A 26,624-nucleotide genomic window follows, 5' to 3' on the forward strand; every position below is an offset into this window, starting at 1 on the left:
CAATCGGACATCTGACAGCATCGGAGGAAACAGACAGGTCCATACGTCTCCAACGGCCTCTTTGGCTAATAAGGCCTGAGTCGGCGCTTTGACGCCCGCGTGACACAGATGAGGAGTCGCAGACACATGTGAACCAGCGGCAAGTGGGTGTAGCTGCGCAACGAGACGAAGGCAGCAGATGTTGTGTAATGAAATAATGCGACGCGTCATTTGCACCTCTACAGGTCAGTCGAGTGTGGCGTCGCGGCGAGCGCCGACTGATGAGCCGCGGCTCCAACAGTCGCCAGGAAGACCGCGCGTGTTAAGAAAACGCAGTAATTAAGCTGAGATGAAAGGTCAGCGTGTCCTTCGCCGAGGAAAAAAAAGCAGGTGTCCAATTAGGGGCTAATTAGGATTTCAGTATGTTGATTCTCTGCAATGAGAGTGGGTGAGAACGTGTTAGACTGCATTCTTAGGTTAAATATGAACCAAGGATGAGTCTCCAGCCTTCGCTAAGATATGAAAGGTGACATCATTCCACACATTCTCGCGGTTGGCGGGTGCGGTCACAGCCTGGCCTCAATCACAGTCAGAAGAAACGCACAGGTCGAAGCCAAACATGAACAACTAAACAAACTGCCGGCGTGTGTTTGAAGCGTCCCGGAGCGCCGCGAGTCGGAGTTTTAATAAGGCGGAGGAGATGATGACGGAGGCGAGATGGATGCGGCAGATCCGCGGCTGAGGGTTTAAAGCGGCGCCATCTGGGAAGTTCTGCTGTTCACTTGGCGCCGCTGCGCGTTTTTACGACGGGCGCCGCGGCCGCGCAGGTGACATCGAAATCCCACCGACTGCTGTTTTTGTAGATTTAACACAATTAACCAACCACAACAAGGCAACAATTGAAAAACTAAAAGGCTTGATGTCTGTCTTTGTTGGTGAAAGGACCAGGAAACAGTGACCTGTGCATTATTATGGTCTGTTGCTTAGAGTTCCTGCACTGGGGTGATGCTGTAGCTGCGTTTCCCCTCCTTCTGTCCTGCTGTGCTTCGTCTGGTGTCAGAATGTTACAGTGTGATTGATGATCCGGCTCACATGTGGTCAGTGATGTCTGCATCCTCTCAGGATCCTGGGAACTACAGCGCTGACTGTAAAGCCCATTGTTCACCTTCAAAGTCAACCTTGCCTCTGCGTTCAGAGGAAAATGTCTTCAAATGCTTAATAAAGGCAATAACTGGTGCTATTTCCATGGCGCTGCTTTCTGCTGAGCTCAAAAAGACTAATAGTGCCTTGTGATTTTTTTTTTTTTTAAGTAATTTCCAGCAATTTGCTACGTGAGCCTCTGCAAAGAACAAGCCGCACACATGCCATCCCTTTCGATTTATGTCCTTCCTCCTCCTCCTCCTCCTCCCTCCACGCCGTGCAGTCATGCACTGGAAGGGTGAAGCAGCAAATTTGCTAGCTGGCTGACTGGGAGGACAGAGAGGCCTTTCTCACCAGTCAACGGCCGCCCTTAATGAGAAGAGAAAGTGATTTACTGGCTTAATGCGCCGGCCTCGGCTCCTCCGCTCGCAGCCAGTTCAGCCGGCGCTGAGGCTGGGAAGGGGGAGGTGGGGGGGGGGGGGGGGGGGGGGGGGGGGGGACAACAGGAGACCCACAAGCGGCACCTGAGAGCCGCTGTAATGAGCCGTTGGGAGGAAATCTCCCAGCGACCTCGCGCGACCTTGCGTTCGCCGTATAACAGGTTTCCTGTAACGATCCGCCGCCGCCGCCGCCGGGAGCGTTTGGCAATCGTGCTCCATCTTGTTGGGCTTATTAGAGCCTGAACAAACACCGTCGCGAGCCAAACTCCGGGCACTTCCGCCAACACTTGCAAACAAAAAGGGGGGGAAGTTAATGTACGACGTGGATCTGTGACATTGGGGGAAAACACGGAGGAAGGCGAAGTAATGCACAGCCTGCTCCTGTTACTAATATCCACTGGGCTGGACCACATCAGAGGTAATTCCACCCTATTATACCCTATGATCACAGCCCCAGCCACGCTGCTCCCAACACCAGGCACACTTCATAATCACGGTGCAACTTTTATGCTGAGACGGCCCAGAGCGTGGACTCCCTCCTCGTCCTCCATTCTGGGAGACTTCCACCGCCGGCGACGTGCGCGTGGGACGAATGATGCGCTCAAGTGAGAATAAAATGCCAATTTCATGCATATTTGCAGAGCCAAATTGCGCCGGCTCCGATGGGGCACCGCGCGTTGGGTGCGCGTGAAATTCCAAGCTGTAATCACGTTTAACCACAGAATGGGAAGCGAGTAAAGAGTAGAACAGAGAGAGGGGGGGGGGGGGGGGGGGGGGGGTGAGAGAGGCTGGGTTTGTTTTCCATATGGACGCAGCAGTGTTTTAAGCCAGTCACCGTGGACCCCACGCAGGGAGACGATGACAATTAGGTGCCACCGATTACGCGCGAGCGCACGGTTTGGGGAGGCGTGAATGGCCCCTGCGCACGCTAATGCGCATATGATGGGGGCACTGGTTCCCATCACGGCAGGGAAACACAGAACCACAGCAGTTCTTACCGAGTGTGAAGTAGGGGAGAGCGGTGTTGTCAAGATCATCCATTACGGAAATTCGCCCAGGTAGGTCTGTTCGAACGAATAACAGGAGTCGGGATTCCCCCCCTCCTACTGCTCCTCCTCCTCCTCCTCCGGTTCCTCCTCCGGTTCCTCCTCCGCCAGCACCACCTGCATCCGCGGCGGCGGCGGCGGCGCCCCCTCCTCCGGCCGCGCTCCCGGAGGCTCCGCCGGTGAAGCTGAACTCGTTCTCGCGGAGCACGGGCAGCGTAGACACGGTGACGGTCTTCACCTCGCACGGCGTCTCCGCGTCGCCCTCCTTCTCCCGCTCCTCGTCAGCCGATGTCGCCCCTCGGTTCGCCCGGACCGTCGGGGTCCCCGTCAGCAGGAGCCCCGCGAGAAGGACGCGGAGGTGCAGCAGCGAAATCCTCGCCATCCCGCTCCGTGTGCGTGCTTCTCGCGCTTTGAGTGGGGCTCATAAGCTGTCCGTTCACTTATAGTACAGTTGCTGCAAAGGAGTCGCGTCCGTCCAGGAGGCGGCAGCACAGGTGTAGTGAGAATGACATATTTCCACTCCGCACGTTCGCCTGTGCTCACACGGCGGGACAGCAAATCACTTGAATATGCACGTGTCCCTTTAAAGACAAATATGAGGTGGAGTCATGACGGCAGTCATTATTCAGGCCGTTTGCACTTGGTGCGTTAAAAGGCGCTCGTGTGCAGCGTCAGAGAGGGAATAGTACGTGCGAGTAACAATTAAACGTGTTTTAAATGAATCGGTGCTAGATAGAATGTAACTGTAACTGATGGCGATGTAGCCACGTGATGTAAAAAGAGCCCAATGCGCGACGTTCGTCTCGCGGTGTTAAGTTTGCAGATTTTTACATATGCGGCAATTCCGCAATAGAGAAATGCGGTGTTAGAATGGACTACTTGCAAACATGTGGTCCATACATGACATACCGAATGTGCAAGTAATGGAATACAGCAAAGGTGTGTATGAAGCACAAAGTAACAGCAGTCCATAATAAAACCAAAATATACAGAATATGTCTAAATGAAACACCTCACTGGCCACAAAAAGCCATTTACAGCGCACACATCTTTAATTTGGATTAAACGGAGGTCAAATCTGTAAGTCTGAGTAAATGTGAGAAGGCAGAATACCTCACAGTCCGCTTTTAAACGTAAACTGACGTGTTCTGTTTTCAAATATTCAACACATTTTTTATTCCTCAGAGGATTTTAGTTCATTCAAAAGCTAAAATAGTTTTGTCTGAAAAATACCTCTCTTTGGTTCGTTAAACCAATACCCCGACAAAAGAAAACTAAACAAACAAAACCCTAGATGTTCATGTTGATGTGTTTTGCCTTTGTCGTTCTTCTTGTTCCGACTGTTTTCAACATCTGAAGATGAAAAAACAAACTGTGCTCTATTGTCTTTTGCCAGTGGTGATAAAATAATTAAACCTTGTGCCAGTTCCAGGGATCATACATGCACATGTACTCTAGTGAAGCACTTGCATTTGGGTTGTCAGCCTAATTTAATAATATATACAACACAAACTAATGCTGCCTTTTCTCTGCTAATGAGCAGGAAAACCAGCTGTGCGCCATAATACATTGATCATCCACTGAACTGCAATTTAACCCTAATAAAGCGAAAAGCTAAATGTTTTACTTAAATAAACTTGTATAACATCGGATTCATTCTGATTTGATACAATTCAAAGCTAGTGGCTTCTTTGCTTCCTTCGCATGCGTGCACAGGATGGTCTCTCATTGTCTGTCACTTGTCTGAAGTGAACATACTGCTCACTCCAAACAGGCCTCCAAAGAAAAACGAAAAGGGAACCTGCGTCTGTGTGTCACTCTCCATGGTGCTGAAATATTCAAAGACACTCACAATCACTCCCCTTTCTCTCTCCCTCCCCTTCTCTCTCTCTCTCTCTCTCTCTTTCTCTCTCTCTTGTTCCCTGCACTTAAGGTCTTGCCTTTCGCTAAGTGGTCATGTGTGTTATTTCTAAACAAGATTAACGAATTCTACATTACAGAACACAAGTAAACCACAACACTTATACAGGAAATGATCACACTCACAAGCCTTTATTCAGAAAATATAGTAAATATTTTGAAACCCAGTTTTGCTTCATTTACTGTATGGCGACTTCCACATTGTTTGCAACCTAATCCATCAGTGAGTTAGTGTAAATGAAAGTACAGTATTACAAAATGTCCTAACAGCAAATAAGTATCTGCTGAAGTTGCAGGTCTGCATTACTGAACAAACTTTTTCAGCCTTAAAGTTTTTCCATTTCATCCGTTGTTGCACGAGGTCAGAAGCAATCGCACAGAAAATGTATTAATGTAACACATTCTGACATGTTTTTGCCAAACTTCTGATTAGATTTTCACATATTTTTTTATTCGGTAAAAGATGTATTTAACTTTATTTCTTATGCAGTTTTTATGATGCTGTTTTTGACATTGTCTTTTTTTTTTACTCATGATCGAATGTGAATTTAACTATTATTAAGATTAAAACATCTGAGATGAGACTTTCTTGAGTGACAGGATTAAATTATAAATTAAGTGCGAGATTAATCTTTTAAATCCACCACAACATTTACAATCAACAAACGGTTTCACTCCAGCGAGAGCTTAGTTTATCACAGTTGTGGCTATTAAAAACTCACCGTGTGTGTCTCTCGCCATGATTTTAAAAACACTCAGCCCATGTTGCGCCACAAACAGGTCTGATTTCCCACCGATGGCACTGAACAAACCTGACATTCTGTCATTGAGCGCGAGTGCGGCTCAAACTGAACAGTGCTGTGTGGGGCGGCTCTTCGCATTCTCTTTTAGTCATGTAGTCATGTAAAATATAAAAATAACACAACCCGCGGGCTACGGATAAGTCAACAAAAGATGCCACGGAGCACTTCTGTCAAGCAGCACCTGACCCAGCACAGCGACCGCCGCGCTGGAAGGAAGTCAGCAACTTTGCTCAGGATGCAGAGGAGACAGTTGTGCTGTTGTTTCCTCGTGTCTTCTGGTGATTTTTGCTTGTGCTGAACGACTCAACCCCAATGTCTCTGTTTAGCTCAACCCCAACAGACACATACTTGTATCAGTGCAAACCCAAATCATGTGCCTTCTAACCAAAAACCAAGCGAAACGTAAACAGGCGCCACTGTTTATATGTGTTGATGCCACTGGTTAAGCCACACTTTAAAGCGGTACCATCAAAACAAACCCCTTTAAGCCCCTGCTACATCTACGCTACACCCCTACAGTCATTTGCATTTTCTTGCTTTCCCTTCTGTGTTAATTTGACATTTTATTCCGTCCGTCACCGTGATTTCCTGATAGAATAGTTGGCTACAAAGAATAGCCTAAAGGGCAAATCTGACAAGCTTTGCTGTCCTACTCGTGAAAGTGCTGACACCGGGGAGAGATCTAGTTTGGGCCCATGGAGCATATGCCATAGTTTTGCAGACATGACCTCTTTTACTGGGAGATTCCGTCGAGCACTGTCTGTCCTCAACGGCCAAACAGTAACAAGACATCAGATGGGATTGATTGATGTCGGCGTGTTCACCGAGGTGTCAGAGAGCTGCAAGAAGCAACTTAAACACGGCTATGGAAAGGAAAAGCGGAGTGTTATTAGCTGATGGAGAGCTTTTAAATAGTCTGTGGTTGGCTATATGAGATTTATTGCCCAGGAAATTGCTTCGACCTGAATGCCGTGGCAGCCTCTGACTCTCTCAAAATTGAATTTGATAGACAACAAGCTAACATCCGCTGCACCTAGACAGAGACGGTTAAACAGATTTCTGGGGCATAATGAGCGAAGGACCTGACCTTTTCCCTCCTCGCTTCCTTGAGCAAGACTAGTAGAGTGTTGTTTGATGTCAGCAAAAGATTGAAAAGGGTCTGTCTTCCACTTTTTCCCCTTCGAGTACTTAGAAGTGAGGTGATGAGCTAACTACTAGCCTAGAGCTTGTATCGCCGCTATGCTCTGCGAAATATTGTTCAATAGGCTCCAAATATTTAAGTAGGACCTGTGCAAAGGTCAGTCACTAATGGGGCTTATTATTGATAAGTGAGTGGGTGGGAAAATAAACCGTGTAGTTTTTAATGGTTATTACAGTAGATGCAGGTGATTGATGCCAGCGTGCTAACATGCTAACGGCGGCAGCGCGGGCGTGTGCGCGATGGGCAGGTGGAACCTCGCTACTGTCTGTTCAGCATCTGGGTTTAAAATACCAACCGCTCCTACTGTAGTTTGCACTAATCACGGCGCGGCGCTGACAGGCCCGAGCCGCGCTCAGCTCACCGTTCCGTGCCACCTGCACGCCCACAAAAACCCTGTGTCATGGAATCGCGTTCCGGGAACACACACTCGTGTGTGCGTGTGTGTGTGTGTGTGTGTGTGTGTGTTTTCCCTGCGCTGTCTTAGTTAATTGATTAGTTTAAGTTATCTGGAGACTGCCCCAGATGAGCAGGTGTAAACAACAAAGAGCTCCTCGATTAGAAACTGGGTTACACCTGGAGGACAAACGCGCACCCACAAAACACACATAAGCACAAGGCAAACAGCGTCTAACAAATTGGTTCAGCGGGCGCTGAGCACACTCCGCAGCAACTGTGTACAGCGGGATACTGATAAGTCACGTTAGCGCAGAGTCCCGGATCCCCAAATGTGTTCCCCTGAATGATGTAACACACGAGGGGGCCGGACCATGACAGAACCCTTCCAAATGGCTTCCGTCAGCACTGGTGCATTGTGTGAGGAGAGATAAGTGCGGCGAGATGTAATTATGAGGCATTTGAGTTTAATCTGGTGGAGTTCGTTTTCCCGAGCGAACATCTCGGGGGTAGTTAGGTGCGATTTGTTCTAATAGCAGCATCAGCATCTTTCACACCGGAACGTGTGCTCGCTCTCGTCCTCCACAGAGGACACAGGATTTTACTATTTATGCACAGTAATGCAGGTGGCTGTCCGACAAACACGGAATCAATAAGACAAAGAAGGATTCGTGCTATAAGTAATATTTTAGGGAACAAGTCGAAAGGCATTGTTTTCTCCGTAGCCGTTCCAATCTGCGTGCCATGATGTGCGATGTCCTTATGGCCGTTGCCTCCAGTTTTGTGGATTTCAAAACAAAAATACAGCAGCAGTCACTTTAAGAAATAATGTCAGCAATAACACTCGCATATTTCAGAAAGAAAGCCCACTTCTAGTGTTTCCACTGGCTCAGTAGGTTGTTCTGGAGCAATAGAGTGTTGTCCTACCCCAGCGACAGGCCCATGTCTCTGTGAGATCCCCCAGATCTACCTCTGGGTGACCCCGGCCCGTGCTCGCGTCCTCCTTCATCATCCCCATGGAGAGCTGCCAGGTCAGCTGTCATCCCCGTTTACTGTCCACATCCTGGCCCACTGACTCACCCATCTGTTAGACCCACTGCTGATGGACGGGCTGTGTGGGACAGCGAGGCAAGGTCAGGAGTGTGGCCTTCCTCGCATTACTCTGGCCTTGCTCCTGCCATTACTTTTAGCGCTCCCTCCACGACTCCCCCAATCCATCTGCCACCAGCGTTAAGAGCACAGTAATATATTCCTCAGCCACAGAGATCTATTTTTACATCATTTAAGCTGTTTTGCTTCGTCTCCACTGCACAAAATTGTGCCGGGAGTTTACTGTAGGTAGAATTAAAATGTGTACTTGGAAAGTCTCAACGGAGAAGTTTCTTTTCAACAATAAACCGACTGCTACATAGATGTGCAGGAAACAAAAAGTGAAGCACAGGGTGGCGGAAATCAAATTTGTCACTGATGAAACTATATGTTTCCGTTTCCTTCAGTTTATGACTGTTAAAAATAAAATTCTGCAGCACTTAGCAAGCAGACAACAAATAACACTCTGGCCAATGGTGACGTGTGCAGATGTTATTTATTTCAAACAAAAATATTTACCTTTTAATATAAGTGTGGATATTGTCTGCATTTCACATTCGAGTCAAATAAGTGGTCCTCGTCTGTCTCTAATAGCAGACAACTACTTCAAGAGTCAATAAAACCTCTGCTGTGTTTTCCAATTTTAAAGCTGAACTTGTGTATTGGGCCCGTAGATTTAAATAAAGATGAATATCTGATCGCTGGAAATAGTTTATTTTCCGGTAATCAGCATCTCAGAGCGATAGAGTCACACACGGAACTCACAGTGATGCCGCAGGTCTAACACATTTCTCCAAATCTGTGAATAATTTACATTTAACATCAAGCCATCTCTTTCCAGTACACGTTGTTGAGCAAACATTATATGACTTATTATCCTAAATGTCACTATATACTGACATCAGACAATATAGAAAAATACATGTAGACTTGAAAGCGTCCCCTGAACTCTGCATAACAGGCCTCTAGATTTTCTGTGGCATATCTGATTTTGATGTATTTCATCAGTAAGAATGGAACCCGTCAGTGTTTAGCAGGTACCTTGAGCTGACACAAAAACACTACTACAGGCTGTGGAATAGCGGGGGGGGGGACCGGAGCTAATACCGTTGCAGCAGAGATTATTAGAGAGCTACTGTATCGCTTTCATCTGGTCACGCTGCACTCTGCTATCTACTCCAGTGCCCCTGGCTCATCAGCAAGACCCCAGACCTAATTTGCAGCTCCTCACATGACCCTCCCACACACTGGTTGCTGAAGAATCCATGCCGTCGAACTCATTAGATGGACACAGAGCACAATTAGAGTAACTGATAATTAATGCTGTGGCTAAATATGAGCTGGAAGGTTTGTTTTTTTTATTCTCAGTGGGACATGATCACATATATCAGTACCAGTAGAAGGGGGTGCCCATATGAGTTAGAGCTGTAAAGATGGCTGATCCCAGGTTCTGTTTATTCACTACTGTACAATGCTCAGCGTGTGTTGAAGCGTCGCTCTGTCACCTCCACTTAATGCGCCAGCTTGTGTGTGCGCGTCTTTGCATATTAAAGCGGAGGTTTAATTGCAGTAGGACAATTATGCTTTCATAAAAACAAAATAAAGTGTTAATAATGGAGCGACAGGTCGTGGCTTGCTCAGCCCGAGGCTGTTTATTTGACAGCCAAAATAAAGAGGGAAACATCTGAATTACAAATGTGTCCTCGCAGATCCAGAGAACCGTCAAACTGAGAAAGATACTTAAGATGCAAAGCAGACGAGGTTGCTACAAACCTCTTTAAGAGTCAAGAGCAAACCTCGGCTATATTATCAGATTTGATTAATAAACAGCACAAAAGCCTGATCTGTATAAATACACAAGTGAAGCGAGTGAATGGGAATAAATTAAGCTCGCCACATATCTTGTGCTTAATAAAAGAGACAGTTTGAATAAAAACATCATTTTCATGTTTACTGAAGGTTAGTAAGTGTTTTACTAACAAACTCTACAGTAGTGTATAAATTTTATGCAATTCATGCAGCACAGTGTGTTGTGAGATTGCATTTTCTTGCTGGTATGAAATCTCAGTGCATCCCGTGATAAAGACAGTGATGATGGTCTTATTTGAACTTTATAGCGTTGTTGTTATTCTATGACACACTATTGTTGAATATTCCCGGTTGTGCCGCCAATGACTCTTTCTCTACTCGGTCTTGACAGCGAGCTGTAATCAGCTGGCTGTAAACAGCAGGCAATAAATTAATTGTCAAGATAACTGTGGTGCCGGCGTCATGTGCCAGTAATAAACACCTTAGTACGCGGTCGCACACAATCAACAGCCGAAGAACGAATCAGTCCCCTGCAATCAACACAGGATGCGGCATCGTTGACTGTACCATACATTAGCTCTTAACCGCGCTCCCCCGGCGGCTGTGGCGCTGCAGCAACAGCTGACAAGTGACGCTGCAGGCGAGCGGCGGGGCTCAGCACAGCACCGGCTGAGTCACGCGGATTATGCACTAAGTCACAACTTGATGTGCCGCTGTCTGCTGTGATTAAGCATTAAATCGAAAAGATCCCCGACGGATTTGTGTTTACAATCAGTAGAGAGCGCCAAGAAGCAGGCACAATGGAAACTACTGTACTGCACGAGATGCAGAGTTGTGTGCGGAGGTTTGAGCTCCCTAATAGTTACGGCCCGCTGTATATTCAGCATTGTTTGCTTTCTCCGGCCGAGGCGACAAACACTGTGCATTTGCCCAATGTCATCAGCCAGCGCGTTTCCAGCTCGACCCCCTGTAAAACAGACCCTCCAGCTCTATTTTACAGTCACTTGGACTGAGATACAAACAAAACCACAAAAAACACGTTGATTGAATTCAAATGTCAATCAAAGTAAGATAATTCCTCAAGTAAATAAAAAACACTGCTTTATCATATTTTTTCCCGTCATAAACAACATTCCTCGCTCTCATTTTCAACACTTTCTACTCTGTAAACACAGTGATAACAATGTCTACCGCCTGCAATCACGCTCACAATATGTCTGACCATGAAATTGCATCCTGCTGTCAAACCTTCCTCAGTGCTATTGTGTGCGATTCAGTGAAACATGAGTGAAGCCAGACACCTGCCTGTTCCATTTCTAGCCCCGTCCACCCTCATCTACTGAGTGTGCCTGTGTTGTGGAGCCTGGTTTGGACCGGTTTAAAATGCAAAGGGTATTAATGTGACACCTGTATCATAATGGATCAGAGTGGTTCCAACATGAAGACACTACAGTAGCTGAATCAGAGGCTCTAATAGGAATATACCACGTGCAACCAACAGAGGGCAATGTTGCTCTGTGATTAAACTCAACGCTTTGTGCTTGACTCTCCGGTGCTGCAAAAATCTTCAGGGAAGGTTGAGGAAAAGAAGAAAATATAGCAAAACAAATGAATAAAACCACCAGAGGAGACAAGTGTTGGCCAGAGCCAAATGACTTCAGGCAGCTTCATTTGAACCGCTAAATCAGATTTTATGCTGAAATTGTTCAATAATTAGGGAATACAGTGAGGCTATCCTAGATGTCACAGCAAATACATCCTCACAAGCTATCAAGCCTGCGCAGGTCTGTTCAGGGAGCACCTTTTCTGTGTCCCCTGACCTCAAGGTGTAGAAATTCCACCTGTAAGAGTTGTTGTTTATAGAACAAGCTGCTCCTCTTTTGCTATTTGTGCATGTATGTATGGAGGATGTTGCTGTAAAGATGCTTTTATTAGCCGGACTTATTAAAGACACCCCCGAGCTCCACCTGAAGACAGATCTCCTCCATCTCGTCTTTCATCCCATATTACTCGGCACAGATCAACATGAATTTGTGATTAGACCAACGCGGCTCTGTACTGTAGCTCCCCAAAGCTGAAGGTGAAACATTCACACAGAAGCTCTGCTAACTTTGTGCTGGTGCAACAATGACACCCCTTATCTTATGAAAGTGGAGAAGCCATGAATAAAACATGAGGTCATGCTTTTTTTATAGCCCCTACAATACCTCATACATGGCCAGAATAGCTAACAATCAAAGAGTCAAGGGATAGATCCAGTGGGGAGTGACTCTCTTTTGAAGTTCTGCATCTCTGGCCAATTCTGATTTTCTTTGAAAAGAAATAAGGGAATATTGGACCATCGTGTGTTCTGTCCCCCTGCGGAATGTCTCTTTTCTACTGTATTTATCTATTTACTTAATGCAAAGTGGACTTTTTCAGTATTCTGCTGAGAGTGGGGACTTTGGGAGGGATGATTTGCACATCAATGCTCCCAGTGTCTACAGAACAATACGCTTTTCCTCCTATAAAGACCACTGATGTGCGTGATTGAAATAGCGGTTTATTAAGTGGTGTGATTGATGTCGCGATGATGTCTGCTACAGCGTGTTGGTTGGAGCTGTCACGTAGTCCCCCCCCCCGAGGTGGGCGGCCATCTTCCACGACCAGTCGGGCTGAGAGAGGAAATGACAACAAAAGAACAGCAGGCAGCAACAGAACACAGACGGGTCGGCTGGGTCAGCAGCTACAGGCTAGAAACGTTCAGCTCCAAGCCTGACAATACAGTCGGCACCTGGAGAAAGGCAGCGAGAGACAGAGATTATCCGTAATCTATATGGAGCTGTTTCATGGTTTCCATACACAATTCACCGGCAGAGAGTGGCCAAACATAAGCAGGGCTGTTTATTCGCAGCTCCAAAGGTGACAGAAATCACAAATGAGTCACCGGACTCCCAACAAAGAGCGAAAGACAATTAGACTGAATGATATTCTATATGTGGACCCAGAGACCTGTGGAATAGAGCCGCACTTCTTCATGCCAAAAGCAGAACAAGATCGATACAGCCCAGTCCAAATGGGGAGCTCTCGCGGTGGGGGATTGTGTCTAAGGAGATTTGTGCTGAATACAAACGAGTGAGAATATGGGGTTCAGTGAGCGTCCGCGAGTCCGAGGGCAGGACCAGACAACAGCAGCAGATCACACGCACACAGTGAGGGAGTCTGAAGAAAGACGGCAAATGTTGTGCTTTTTCTGCTTCTACACTGAAGGTCTTAAATATAGATGGATTAGACACGAGTGCTTGAAAAATCAGCTCTCCATTATTTACATTTGCAGTACTTTTACATCCATCCCGCCAGCCATGTAATTACGTCCATATACACCGTACAATGCAATGCATGATTTATGTTCAGCACCAACACGGAGCCGGAGACCGGAGCTTTACTGGACCTAACAATGGGACACGGAGGAAAGAAACTGCCTCAAAATGTTTGATGAAAACCTTACATTTGTCCTTAAGGCGTTTTTTTATACAACTTTTTCATTTAGAGCTGTTGTTGCCAAAGTTCATTTACAGCATCCAGCAGCGTTTAAAATATGTTTGTTTGTGTGCATTACCACACTTTGCACGTGGTTTTGACTGGCTACTGACTGATGGTGCAACAGGTGAGGCTGAAGAGGCTGCTACAGTACGTGGAACGTGTTGCTCGCACATTTTAATAAAATGAAGATCTAAATCCCTTGCGTGTGCTGGAAGATTCTACTAATAAAGACTTTCATGTAGCCCTCAGGCTCAGCTTTAATAACTTTGACGATCTCTTAAATTTTGGGGTTTATGACACAAATGACCTAGAGAAGTAATGACAGTCATTAATCAGCTCAGCGTTGTGTTTAACGCTAATAAGTCTAACACAGGAAGGACTCAGACTTGACTCAGACTGGACGCAGCAAAAATCCAAGGTATGTGGACAATACTTGTGCATACTTAGGTCGTCTATAGTGGAGGTAAACAATCTGATCCTGAGTCACGTGTCCTTTAAGTAACAAACCGAGCTCAGTTAGACGCCTCAGGATCCATTTTATTGAGCGTTGACATTCAGATTTATGAGGCTGTTCTGTGGTAAAAGCACCGCGGCAGTAAAACAACACAATAGTGATGACACCACCGCTTTCCTCCAGGTGTTCGCCGAGCCCATGCCGGGGCAAAACATCATCTTTACAGCACAAAATGCAAATGGCGGGGTTTCCAGAGGTCGTCACGAGACGCGAGAAGTCGCCGGCCTCAGATCGTTAAGTTTAACCTTGCTTGCTTTTTTGGGAAGCGGTAATTATGCAGGACTTCTTCAGACAGCGGGGACTTCTGTGAGAGATTTACCTCACAGGACATAGCAGCAGGGGCACATCAGTGCACGGCAACCTATAGTGTCAGCTGTTTATTGTCTAGCAGCAGTCAGCCATCTTGCTGTCCTTGCTGTTTTTTTTTTTTTTTTCCTCTTTCCGCGGGTGAAGTGCTGATGTTTGTTCCCTCCCATGCCCGAGCAGCTTAGTATTTCAAAGTTAGAATCTCCAACTCCGAGGCAATTATTGCATTTCATCTCTCCGTCGTTGGCAACTCCATTACCCAATTAAATTTGCAGTTATCTTTTTATTGGAATTGCTTACTAGCGAGGGACAAAATGTCAGTCTTTTCCCAGTGATAGATAATTTCATTTTCAAAACATAATTGGACACGAGCATGAGTGCGTTGTTACCAACTGCTCAGGGCGTGGGATAAAAACTGCATACTTTAAACCTTCAAAAATTATCTACCAGAGCAGAAGTAGGGCTATTTTCCAATTCGTGTCCCTGAAGCTATTTAGTTTTGCATTGCAATTGCATTAAACATATTTAAAATCATTAAAAAGGATTGCAGTTAAAATTGTGAATAACATACACCAAACAACAGGTTACCTGTTTCATACAGGCGCAGTGCGTGAGTCGGAGCTAGGTTCCTATGATGAACTAGGCCTGATTTAGTGTCTCGGCCACAGCACTTATATGTTTATTGAACCAAATGCACCTTTGTCTCACAGCATGAATCCAGTGCAGCATCAGATAATAACCCTTTCCATCTCTGTCAGAAGCATGATGACTTAACCGTGCTGCACCGGGGACTGCCAGCAAACTGTTTAGCCTGGAGAGAGAGGGAGAAATAGAGAGGGAAGTGTATGTGTGTGTGTGTGCTTGTGTGTGTGTGCGTGTGTGCGTGCGTGCGTGCATGTGTGTCTGTATGTGTGTGTGTGTGTGTGTGTGTGTGTGTGTGTGTGCTTGTGTGCGTGCGTGTGTCTGTGTGTGTGTTTCTGTGTGTGTGTGTGTGTGTGTGTGTGTGTGTGTGTGTGTGTGTGTGTGTGTGTGTGTGTGTGTGTGTGTGTGTGTGTGTGTCTGTGTGTCTGTGTGTGTGCGTGTGTGTCGAGTGCGGGGGCGGTAGCTGTAAGAGTGACTGCAGCTTATGAGCAAGTGTCTGACAGTGAGAAACACCAAATCAGAGAACAAGTCCTCACTCAGTCAGTAGCTATTGATCCAGGTTCAACAGGCCATCCAAAAGACCATTGATCTGGACTACCTCTCCTCTCGTTGGTCATCATGACAACAGCCAGCGACACATAATAAAAGCCTCAGTGTCTTCATCTGACATTTACTCATACTCTGCCTACTTTTGTTTATTCTTCAAAACAAGATGCTGCACATGAGGTCAGGTAACTCCAGTAGTTCACTCTGCAGTTTCCTTTCTTTGGGCTTTTTCTATAGATGAGCCTCAGTGCCACGATTTAATACACCTCAAATATGCTTTGACAACATTGCAACATAATAGCGGCTTATTTTTTTGACCTGCAATATAGTTTTACACAGGTTTTTGAATCCGATGGGCAAAAACGAGTATTCTCAGTAAGCGACAACGACAGGATCAGGTTATAACTTCAGAATTCACGCCGAGGAGGCAATTTGATTTGATTCATTTAATTTCATTTGATGGAGCACAGAGAGCAGTGAATGAGAACAAAGCTCTTAACGAACAGCGTATATTTATAGCACTGTATGAGACTGGAGATGGAGACAGCAAAAGTCAGCGTGTGATCATCAGACACTGAACCAAACAAAGAACATTCTGTTCATACACACTCCAGTCTCTTATTTACCATCAGAAGACAAGTTTAAATTGGTGCTTTGTCAGATGTTAATAACACTCGACAGTGAATTGCTGCTTGCGGTGGAACGGCATTACAACAAGAAGAGCTGATGACAAATATTATTTTAAAATTTAGCAAGTATGAAATAAAACACAAATTAACATTAGTGACTGTGTAAAACCTGTGAATGCAAACAGGTTCGCTTTAATCAGCGATTGAGATTTTGCTGTTAGATGACACTGTTATTCACTTGTGTTAGAGTCCACGCCCCGTTTTGTTCCTCTAACAATATGGCTGCTTAAATTGATCTAAATAGGACATACTTTGTTTATACTGGACATCGTGGCGTAACTGAAAACACACTGACTTTAAGGTGTTGACATCCAGCCTCCAACTGGAAATTGCTTGTGGCTTCCTCAGGTTTCCAGGCTGAGAGGAGATTGCACCTGTTTAAGGTTTCTCATCTTTAAGTTCGATCTGATCGTATGTGGCAGAAAAATCACCTTCTCATTTGTGGTTCAGCAGCCGTGACCCTCACGGAACAAACACACTGGTGTGATGTGAGCAGCCATTCATATTTTGTCTATAAGCTAACCTCCTTTAAACGTCATTCATGCAGCATCCTTCCTTCCAGCACAGAAAACACAAGGTCCGTGGTGCTAAAGACCCAGGCTTCACAGCGCAAACAGAAAGTGGGACATGCTTTTGAAGTGTAGCTTTAGAAGAACTACAATCCAATAATTCTTGCGGGGATGAGCAGCTTTGTGTTTGTTTTTCTGCTCTGTCATCACGCAGCCTCCCGAGCTAAAGACGCCACAGTAATAGCGACAGCCACAGGGGCTCAGTCTAATTCCCGAGCCCCAAGCATTTTATGGGACTTACAGTACGTCCAACTTTTATAATGCCATTTGTTATAACATTAACAGCTGTAAATACTGGAGAGCCTTTTTATGCCCAGGATCAATGCAAGTGGTTCGGTTCCATCATTAATCATAGACGGTACCTTTTATGAAGCAATCTCACTTTATTCATAAAGGATAACTGTATAGCTCCATTAAGGTGTCACGCTATTTATCTTCCTTATAACCTGCCCGTGGCATTACGAGGTGTCTTGGCTTGCTACTCTCTCCCGTCTCCACTCCATTTGTCCCTTTGCCCTCTCCCACATATAAAATAATTGGAAATACATGGAGGCAATAACAGGGGGGTAGTTTACTGACGATAACAAGGAGGCCGTAAAGGGAGAATTCTTCGTTTGTTGCGGTGTGTGTGTGTGTGTGTGTGTGTGTGTGTGTGTGTGTGTGTGTGTGTGTGTGTGTGTGTGTGTGTGTGTGTGTGTGTGTGTGTGTGTGGTGGGGTAGGGAGGCAAACCTTTTGAATCTAAGGAAAATGGCCAAAATGTGGAGATCAAAGACATGCTACAGCAGCATTAGTCCCACTTTTAATCTCACACATCTTTTTTTTTAAATACAGTACAAATTTTTGCGACAGGTTTGAAGGTTGTACTGAATGTTAAATTCATATTATCAAGGCGGCGCCGTCATGGATTAAATGTGATTAAACATGTGGTAAATCCTACTTCAGTAACAGAGGCAACTGCCCCAATGCAGCCCCCAATAAGACCCCCAACTAGTTAGGCTATAAAAAATACAATATGTGATTTATTACATCTAAGCCTATGCCAGGAGCTCGCGGGGAAAAGCATGCTTTATGAATCTCCAGCTCAGAGTGTTTGATAAACTTGTGGGATACTGTTTGATCCTTGGCAGAGGCTGGACCTAATATCATCAGAGCAGGTTGGCAGAGCCCTGAAGGACCCTCGTTCGTCTTAGCTTATAGTGTACACACTCCTTTCGCTCATTACGGGGGAATGAATGAATACATTGATTTTGCCCATCATGCAGTATCATACTTTTACTGAACCTACCTGGGAATAAAGACTCAAAAATGGTTTGGTATTTAGATTAACTTAGATAAAGTAAAATGCACGTTGATTTACTTTTTTTTCTCTTTATTAATAAATATTAATAGTTGGCATTTGGCCTATGTTTGTCACTGGATGCCCCTGATGATGCAGTCAACAGGTTTGGGACCAGCACCCAAAGCAGACCTCATTGGACATGTGACCAGGAGGAATGGAGCAGAGGACACTGCACTTGCTCATGGTCTACAGTATATGCACAATGAGTAATTGAAAGACCCCAGACTGCCGAACGGAGCTAAATGCTGCTATAAGGGGTCAGGCGCTACTGCAATTCATTCAAGTAATTAACAAAACTCTTTCTCAAATCGAGGCCGATGTGTCTGAACGGTCGCCATCCGTGTTTATGTTTCAATGTTAAAAATTAAACTCTGGCCTTTTTCTCTCACAACTGAGATTCTATAGTGAAACATTTTCCCCGTCACACCTTGAGTATGCGCATGTTTTCAAAGCAGACCTTTCCAACTGAATAACAAGGTTGTGGAGCGGCCATGATCGAGTGCACAGAGAAGAGATTAAATGAAAGCTTGTCATTTCTTAAGAAGAGTGGTTCAAAACCGATGACCTCACCACACACTCACACACATTGATTGTGATTACACCCTCCATATTTCCAGGGTCCTGTAGTATATGTCATGTCAGGGAGGATATATTTGAGCTTGTTGTGGGTTTTCTGAAACTGCTCAACAATATTAAACTTTACAACCTACTGTAAATCTATTAAAGAGCTGGAGTCTGAACCTGTCAACTCCTGTATGATTTCCAGAAAGCTACTAGAGAAAAATTGCCCCTCAGATGAGGGGAGAGATGGAGAGTCAACACATCTTAAAGCAGATATTTTCACTGAGAGGAGTGACAGTAATAAAGGGATCTGTCTTTGTGTGTCCATGTCCTTCAGTCGACTGTGCTCAGGTGGACTCCTAGGCAGGTACAGGCGCTTTAACTAATCTGCCGATTTAACCGATGAATCAAGGTACAAGCGCTGTGTTTAATTACACACGGCGCGTGCCTCGAATGAGATGCTTCATATGCAACGCACATCACATGCTGCATGAAGGCTATTAAATTAACTGAAAGCAAACAAGCTTAATCACTCTACAAGAACGTGAAAAACAATGCTGGGACTTAAAGGGCCCAGTACAAACCCTGACTTCTGATCATTTGCAGAAAATAAGCGCTCGGCCACTGATGTGTTTGGACTGTTTGTGCATGGCTAGAGCAGCGTTTGGGCATCTTATCTGAGCTGCTAGAGTGCATGTGGGGACTGTTACACCTGGCTTCCCATTTTTAAGGACACTAATAATCGTGCTGTCCTTTTGAAGGTTGCATTGAAGCCTTTGGTCCGAGAGCAAAGGCACCTTTTATTCTAACCAAACCTCAAATGCAAACTGTCAAAGTGGTTGAATGGACAGAGACTCTTTTGTGACAAACACATATCAGACTCTATTAGTGGATTCTTTGATCAGCCGCCATGTGCTTTTTTTTAAAACTGTCAAGCTGAGCTGGTTGTTTTTATCACTTTGATTGTATATCAGTCTAAGAGACGCCATCACACAAAGTGAATCTGAAAATCATGGATCTGAAGTGAATGTAAACCTGGTCTTAGTGAAAAGAGATTAGAATAGCAATTATATCTCCAGTACTCTCCTTAGTCTGACAACAGATGGATTCGATTCTTTTTGTTTTTCAGCCTGACTAAACCAGTTGGGATGAAGTTGCCTTGTACTGTAGAAAAGCAGGTCCCAGACTTTATGTTTGACAGATTGTGTTTAACTGATGCAAAGGACTCTCCTGACGGAGCCAGATTTTAACGGGGGCCAAAGTCAGTTGCAGCCGTTCCTGCAGGTCTGAATGATACTACACGGCAACTGCAATAATAATGGCCTGTCAGAATACCTCAGACACAATGGACCTGGCACGGAACAATAACTACAGGCAGGAATAAATAAATGAAGCAGATGATAGAATTGGGTCTAGATGTGCAAGCGTGTGGAGTTAAGGTGACGGGGGAAACAGGTTCAACACCGTGTGGGAGCTGAGTTTCCCTCTCAGATTTTGTTTAACGGATGATTTGACTGCCGACAGACCTTTTTAGTCATCTCCTGCTATCAAACAATGTCCGCTATCAACAAAGGCCCGGCTCCAGATTCCATAGTATCACCAAAACATACAGTACTTATCCTGCCTGCACCCTCCTTTCTATCTCTTCCCTCTATCGTCAAGCACTTAGCAACATGAATCATCGTCCTCCAATCATGCCTATCTGGTTCCAAGTGGCCCGCGATAGTGACGGAGGTAAGTAAGCTCCTGAATTAAGATGATCAAGTAGTGCTCTTTTGTGTCTATCGGTGCATCTTTTGTGACTCTCTAGGCTCAGGTTATTATATTACCCAGCTCCCTTCACCTGATTAAGGTTTTATCTGCAGCCACAGATGTTCTAAAGATTATACGCCATCCTGTGACATTATTTGAACCATGGGAGTCGCATCTCCCAGCTGCCGACGGAAAAAATAAAAAAAAGTGTATGTGTGCACAGTGGGGTGAATCAACAAATGTCAGAAGAAAAAATACCTCCCGTGCTTTAAAAAGACAAGCAAGTGTGACTGTGAATTTCAATTGCGTTGGAATTATATAGTGTCACATTGAAATGCATGACATATACTGTTTTCCGGGACAGGCTGTGATCTGTGCACGAAGAATTGTCCCGTGTTTATTGCCAGTCCTGATGAATTGAGGGTCTCTAAATCCGTGATCCCACTGGTCAGTGCTGATTCCTTGTCTCGCTGAATCTAAAGGGCTTAAAGGCTCTAAAGCTCTCTGTAATTATTTAGAGGTTTATCTAGCATGGCTTGTGTTGACATCTTCAATTAAGCCTAAGTGTTTTTTAAAGATAAAAAGCAAATATGTTCACATACCCCCCACCAAGCACCCCCCCCCCCCCTTGTGCGTGTTACCTACAGTAAAAGATGAACGTGTGCGTGACTAAGCAGTGCATCTGCTCGGTAAGCCGGAGGGGTGTTATCTTGTCCACATTGTGTACATTTAGCCTCCATCTATTCACTAGTTGAAGGTCAAGCAGGCCGCCTCCAAGATTGTTGTCAGGAGAGTATCTGCACGCAAATAAACTACTGTATGTACAGCAAACGAAGGAGATAGATGAGCTGAATGAATAATGCAAAGGTCGTTCAGAATCTGGACCGTACAGGAGGAAGCGTGCTCATTATTAGGAGGGGGGAAACATATAATGCATATGTACAGTGTATATGTACATGAAGTTACTCTGTGGATGATATTAAGACACTCTTCCTAAACAGAGGGATTTAAAGCGAGGGTGGAGGACGACAGGAGAACTGATCTGACTCCCAGTTTCTCAATATGTCAAAGTGTCTAAAGATTTTGAAGCCTGGAACTTTTTCTGCTCTAAACGCAACTGTCTGTCAGCTTTAATTTGCCCAAGGGGATTAAAAACGTATCAATTATTATTATTATGTAGTGTAACAATTCAGGTGTCCTGCTTCACAGGCAGCTTAAGTTGCTGAGGTTGGGACAATTTGGTGGGAGGTGTTGTACAGTCAAACGATGCTGTCAGCACAAAACTGTGACTAAAACTCACTTTTGCACATTTTAAACCGGTGAGGAGGAGCTGGGGTTGGTGAAAGCAGCATCAGTTCATTATAGAGAGAGAAAGGTGTTATCCAAGATAGAATTATGTTCAGTTCCTGCGCCTACATTCTGCTGCTGTTAGACTCCAAAGCATTCTGTGCATTTTAACGTTCATTGCATGTGAGTAACCAGTGGAGGTACTGTAGGAGTCATGCACCTGGCAAAGCGCTGAATCCAATGTGATCATGAGTTTCCACCATAGTACAACAGGCTGGATGAGGTTTAAGCACAAAAAAATTGTAATAAAATCAAAAGACACAGAATCTCATCACCCCCTCGATCTTTCCAGGTAGAAATACTCCTTGTACTTATATCAAATACTTCTAGGGTTGTTATGTAAATGTAAGAGAGGCAATGCAGTCCATGACTATTTTTTTTTTTTTTAGTAAAGGCAGTGGAGGCTTAAATGTAGAGGCGGTGCTAGAAATCCTCCCCTAACTGTCTGGTTTGAAACGGAAACCTTATCTCTGAGGAGCCTCCACACTTTCTGTCTCGCTCAGGTTGCCTTTGATGAACAGGGTGGAGAAACGGACGCCAAACATCCCTCAAGTGCAGATTCTAGGGCAGCCACTTAATATATGACACTGAACAAGTCCTAATAGTCAACGGCATTAAATATTCCTTGACGTATATTGATCAAGGGACTTGCAACATTCAGAATCCCAATCTGTGAAATGACCTGGCGTCGGTGATGTGACGGCACTATGACTGAGACCTCTAGGTGGTAGCAGAGGTCTACTCACGTCCTGATGGGAGATCTGCTGCACCGCGCTGAGACAGTCACACTGGAAACCGCTCCACGGGCGCACACAGCGGCAACAGTGGACCTCGGACAAAGGGAAAGAGGGTACGGAGGCCCTGATGCTAGCAGATACAGAGTCTCCTCCGCTCAGCGTTCACCCCCTGCGCTCCGCTCTCCTCTGTGTCGCCCTCGTTCGCTGTCCTCATCTGGTCACAATGCTGCGTTTTAGAAAGTCATCCCTATTTTAATGCCCTTATTGAAGATGTACTGTATGCGCGGAAACTGAACAACAGCACTTTTTGCCGAGGCCATCTGGGGATAGACCGCGGCGCAATGTACTGGCTGTTCTGAAGGTGTGGCCTTCCTATCAGTATCACTTTATAAAAATAGACTGTTGGCTTCCTGCTGGGCAGAAACCATTAAACAAATGACTTCTTAGCCCCAAGCTGACTTTGAAAAACATTTTGGGTTACAGTGTATACTATTAGTGCGAAGAACACAGTCACTTTGTTTTATCTTTCGCCTCTTGCCTCCTCTAGGCTGCACTTGTTTCTGGGTTAGCATTTGCACTAGACTGTTGCGTGTCTCTGTGTGCACATGCTTTGTGTAATCGTGTTTGAGTGCCTTCTTTATTATCTTTTGATTATTCTGTCCAACGGGACTCTTAAAAGCTACCAACACAAGTCTTTACATGAACTATCCACATGACAATGGCGCTGGGCTGCAGAAAAAATGAATATCGACTTAGTTATGAATTACCGCATGTCATTTTGTTTCCTTCTATTAACTGGTGGACTGTGTGTGAATTCCTCAAACACTTCTCCCACCTTGTTCCGTGCTTGTGGAGAGACAGCCCCTCACCCTCTGGAGCGAGGAAAAGGGGAAACATACAGTAATATGAACATGTTTCCCTCTCATACATAATACCTTCCTGCCTGTCAAGCTACATTTGTGACTTGTTTCATCTCAGAAATATCACTGGATTCAAGTAATCAACAGACTGACAGAATAAACAAAAGCAAATTTATTTATATAAGCGCTATGTATTTCAAAGACTTTCCTTTTTGTTTGTCAGAAACTTTTGTGTTAGTCAAAAGTCGGCATCAGCATAAACAAAACGCCGGAGCTTTAAAGGATGATGAATGACACTACATGCGATGGAAACGCAGAAAACACTCCAATACTGCACTTCCATCCTCGTTTATACTTTAACCTCCCATTATGAGACGGTTGACTGGGAAACAAGGTAAGTTATAATTAGTAACAGCATATTTTATATCGGCTGCACTGATGCTTCATACATGAAATAGTTTATAATATTTTCCTTCTGAGAAGAAAATGAGGAACAATTAAATTTAAGCCTCACATTTTCATAATGAAAAACTGGGAATTAGAGCGAACACCTTATTACAACAGGAGAACTGATCTAATGAGCTGCTTCTCAAAGCGGCTGCAGCTTACATAGTCGAGCAACCAGAGCTCCTCTTGGTAACTTCGTCAGGAATGTAATTCTCTTATTGCGGGAGACACGCTGAGTGTCTGTCTGTGTTCTTGTGCCAGCAGCATTATGTGCAAGACCAGGTGATAATTCACGCTTCACAGGCCCTACAGCTTTTCTATTATGCTATGGGTTCAAAAAGTTCAGGGCGCCATATTGCAGTGCAAATTGCAAGCGAAAGCATGACAGGAGTGAGTGGAATCAATTACAGCGAGTATGACACACATCAAAAGAATGAAGGAAGTAAGCTACCTTGATAAAAGGAAGTCATGTGTCGGATGACAAGCCGCATTCTTCGAAGACAAGCTCCGGGACATTCATAAGTTATTTCTTCACTGCTAATCTCTCTAAGAGGAGATATGTTGGTCCAGTAGTTATAAGGTAATAGGAACGAGAGGCAAGGTAATTAAGTATTGCATAGTGACAGTGGGAAAAGGTGCTAGACAAACCCTTGTGCGTTAGCATACAGTAAATCCCTTGTGGTTCCCATGTCAACCGAGTCGCTGGTTTGACAGCATTTAGAGTATGAAACAGAACAGCCTCCATTCATTCTAATGGTCGGAGCGGTGAGAAGAAGCTGCACAGGCCCAGAACATTAAGCAGGTCATTCACTATCTGCTTAGTCAGCAGTTCAATCACGTGGTGTGTGTGTGTGTGTGTGTGTGTGTGCGTGCGTGCGTGCGTGCGTGCGTGCGTGCGTGCGTGCGTGCGTGCGTGCGTGCGTGCGTGCGTGTGTACAGGATGTATAACAAAGGACTCTGTGTGCATCTAACGCTAAGACCAGTGAACTGCGCTAATGATGTAATTATGTGCACGGCAAGAATAAATGCAAATACAACAGCAAACACTGTTCCGCTGTGTACATGTAAGATGACACTACTAATACTGTTACATGAATACGCTGTAGTGCTGTAATTCACTGATGGCAATGCCACATACTCGGGTATTAAATCATAATGACGGACGCCCACACTGAGGCCAGTTCTGATGGTTTGAGCAGACCTTTGTTGTGACTGGGCTCCACATAAATAAACTGTCAAACACTAGTCGGGTGTCATTGTGCAGACCCATCATGGAGTCCAATTGATTTATACTGGGATGGCCTGATACCCACAGCACGTGAGGCCCAGTAAGAAGAAATACTGAGCGCCCATGTGTTCACTAAAATTCTGCAGTGTGCCAGTTGTGCAAAGATGCTTGGAGAATCCAAAGAGCTCTGGAATTACCTCTGTCAACAAGAAATGTAGCCTCCTCTAGATAATGACACCACAGTAGGACAAACTGATCAAAGACACAGGCGTGTTTATTGGATTCCAACCAGCTCACACACAGTCACATTAGGGTGAGCTCCATCCAGCAGATGCCTGTTCCCTCTTTGTTCACTTAGAAGAAGAAAACATCTTACACAAAGAAATCCAGCCCATCCAACACTCCTCAAAAACCTTTCACAGAAAGGGTTCAGCTTTCCTTATTGATCAAATATAGACAAAAATTGGTGCTATTTCAATGTGCCGTGCCTTTGCTTCTCTGAATGGCTTTGGCCTGTGTAGTCCATCAAAAGTAAACTCAGAAGCAGGCGTAAACAGCGCTGGTGAAAGGGACCGTATCAAAAGAATTAATCTGGCGAGGGTGCCACAACCTGCTGCTGCGCTGAAAGCTGTACTTCTGAAGCGCGGTGCCTTCAGGGCCAGTGTGTCAATTTAAGTACAGACTGCTCAGCTGCTGAAGACGTGGGAATCATGCACTTTCAGCCGCGATGTGAGGACGGGGAGGAAAAGGTGCCGGGCATTAATTGCAGGCTGGGTTACATGGGGACACTTTTGCTGACTGTCGAGCTTTGCACATGATCACTCTGAGCTCCGTGGTGCTACTGCCTCAGCACATCAGAAGCCCGGCCTGCCTCCACCTGCGCCCGCACTAGTCATTCCATGCCCCCCCGTACCGCAGACATCCCTGAGTCTCTAATGAGTGTCTAACTGCTGAGTTCCTATACCCTACGCTGCCTGAACAGGTTTGTGCCTTGGCCCAGAACAACTGTCCTCCCTCCGACTGGCTCCATAGCAATATAATATTTGCACCTTTGATTTTGCAAATGATATGTTCTTTGTAATGCCTGACGTGACTGTAGTACTGTAGGTGAGTACAAAAATAAATACACACCCAAATGGGAAGTCGCAGCTGACACCTGAAGCGGATCAGCGTGGCAGGTAAGCTGTGATGGTATTTGGAACTAGCATGAATGTGAAGTCAGGATTAGTTTGATGCTGCAGTCCGATGGGGGGGACTTGGACTTAATCGAGTCTAGCGTTTGATTGGTGAAAACCTCTCGGCTTCTTCATACACTGATCCAATAAAATGTCATGCGACGGCGGAGCGGGGAGCGCGACGCTCTGCAGCGGTCGCTCGGCCGAAATGACAGCTGACTTTGTCTGTGAAAATCTCTACCGCCAGGATGACTCGCGCGGATCCATCATTCCTGGACAGGAGCGCGGCTGTCTGGCGACTGGGCAAAGAATGAGAGAGAAAGAGATGTGTTTGTCTGAAACTTACGAAATGGTACTGACACCTGCTGGTCTGCTTTGTTTACTACCCCCAACCCCCCACCCCCCAACTCAAATCCATTTCAACTTCCTTGCAGCCTATTAGGTTGACATTTTGCCTGTCAAAGTACAGTAAATAAATAATAATAAAATACATAAGAGAGACAGGAAGACGGGTCAGAGCGGAAAGAACTTTGAACCAAGTTCCTGACTGTTCTTGGGTGACTCAGCCA

At 45.3% G+C, this 26,624-nt stretch overlaps 1 protein-coding gene across 11 annotated transcripts in view; it reads right to left on the reverse strand.

The window, feature by feature from the left end:
- The window catches only part of LOC114867131 (myosin light chain 4-like), a 231,467-nt gene that overhangs the window by 155,620 nt on the left and 49,223 nt on the right, over positions 1 to 26,624 (reverse strand). The window contains exon 1 of one of the 11 annotated variants that reach the window (XM_029169524.3): positions 2,558 to 3,159. The exons of 9 other annotated variants lie outside the window; for them this stretch is intronic. In XM_029169524.3, the coding sequence (XP_029025357.1) occupies positions 2,558 to 2,987 (430 nt within the window). In that variant the 5' untranslated portion in view covers positions 2,988 to 3,159. Of the gene's footprint in view, positions 1 to 2,557; positions 3,163 to 26,624 lie in introns of those variants that run through there. One more of the 11 variants, XM_055513699.1, reaches the window with a different exon arrangement.

Source organism: Betta splendens, chromosome 12 (assembly GCF_900634795.4).
Source record: "Betta splendens chromosome 12, fBetSpl5.4, whole genome shotgun sequence".
NCBI classification, from domain to species: Eukaryota; Metazoa; Chordata; class Actinopteri; order Anabantiformes; family Osphronemidae; genus Betta; species Betta splendens.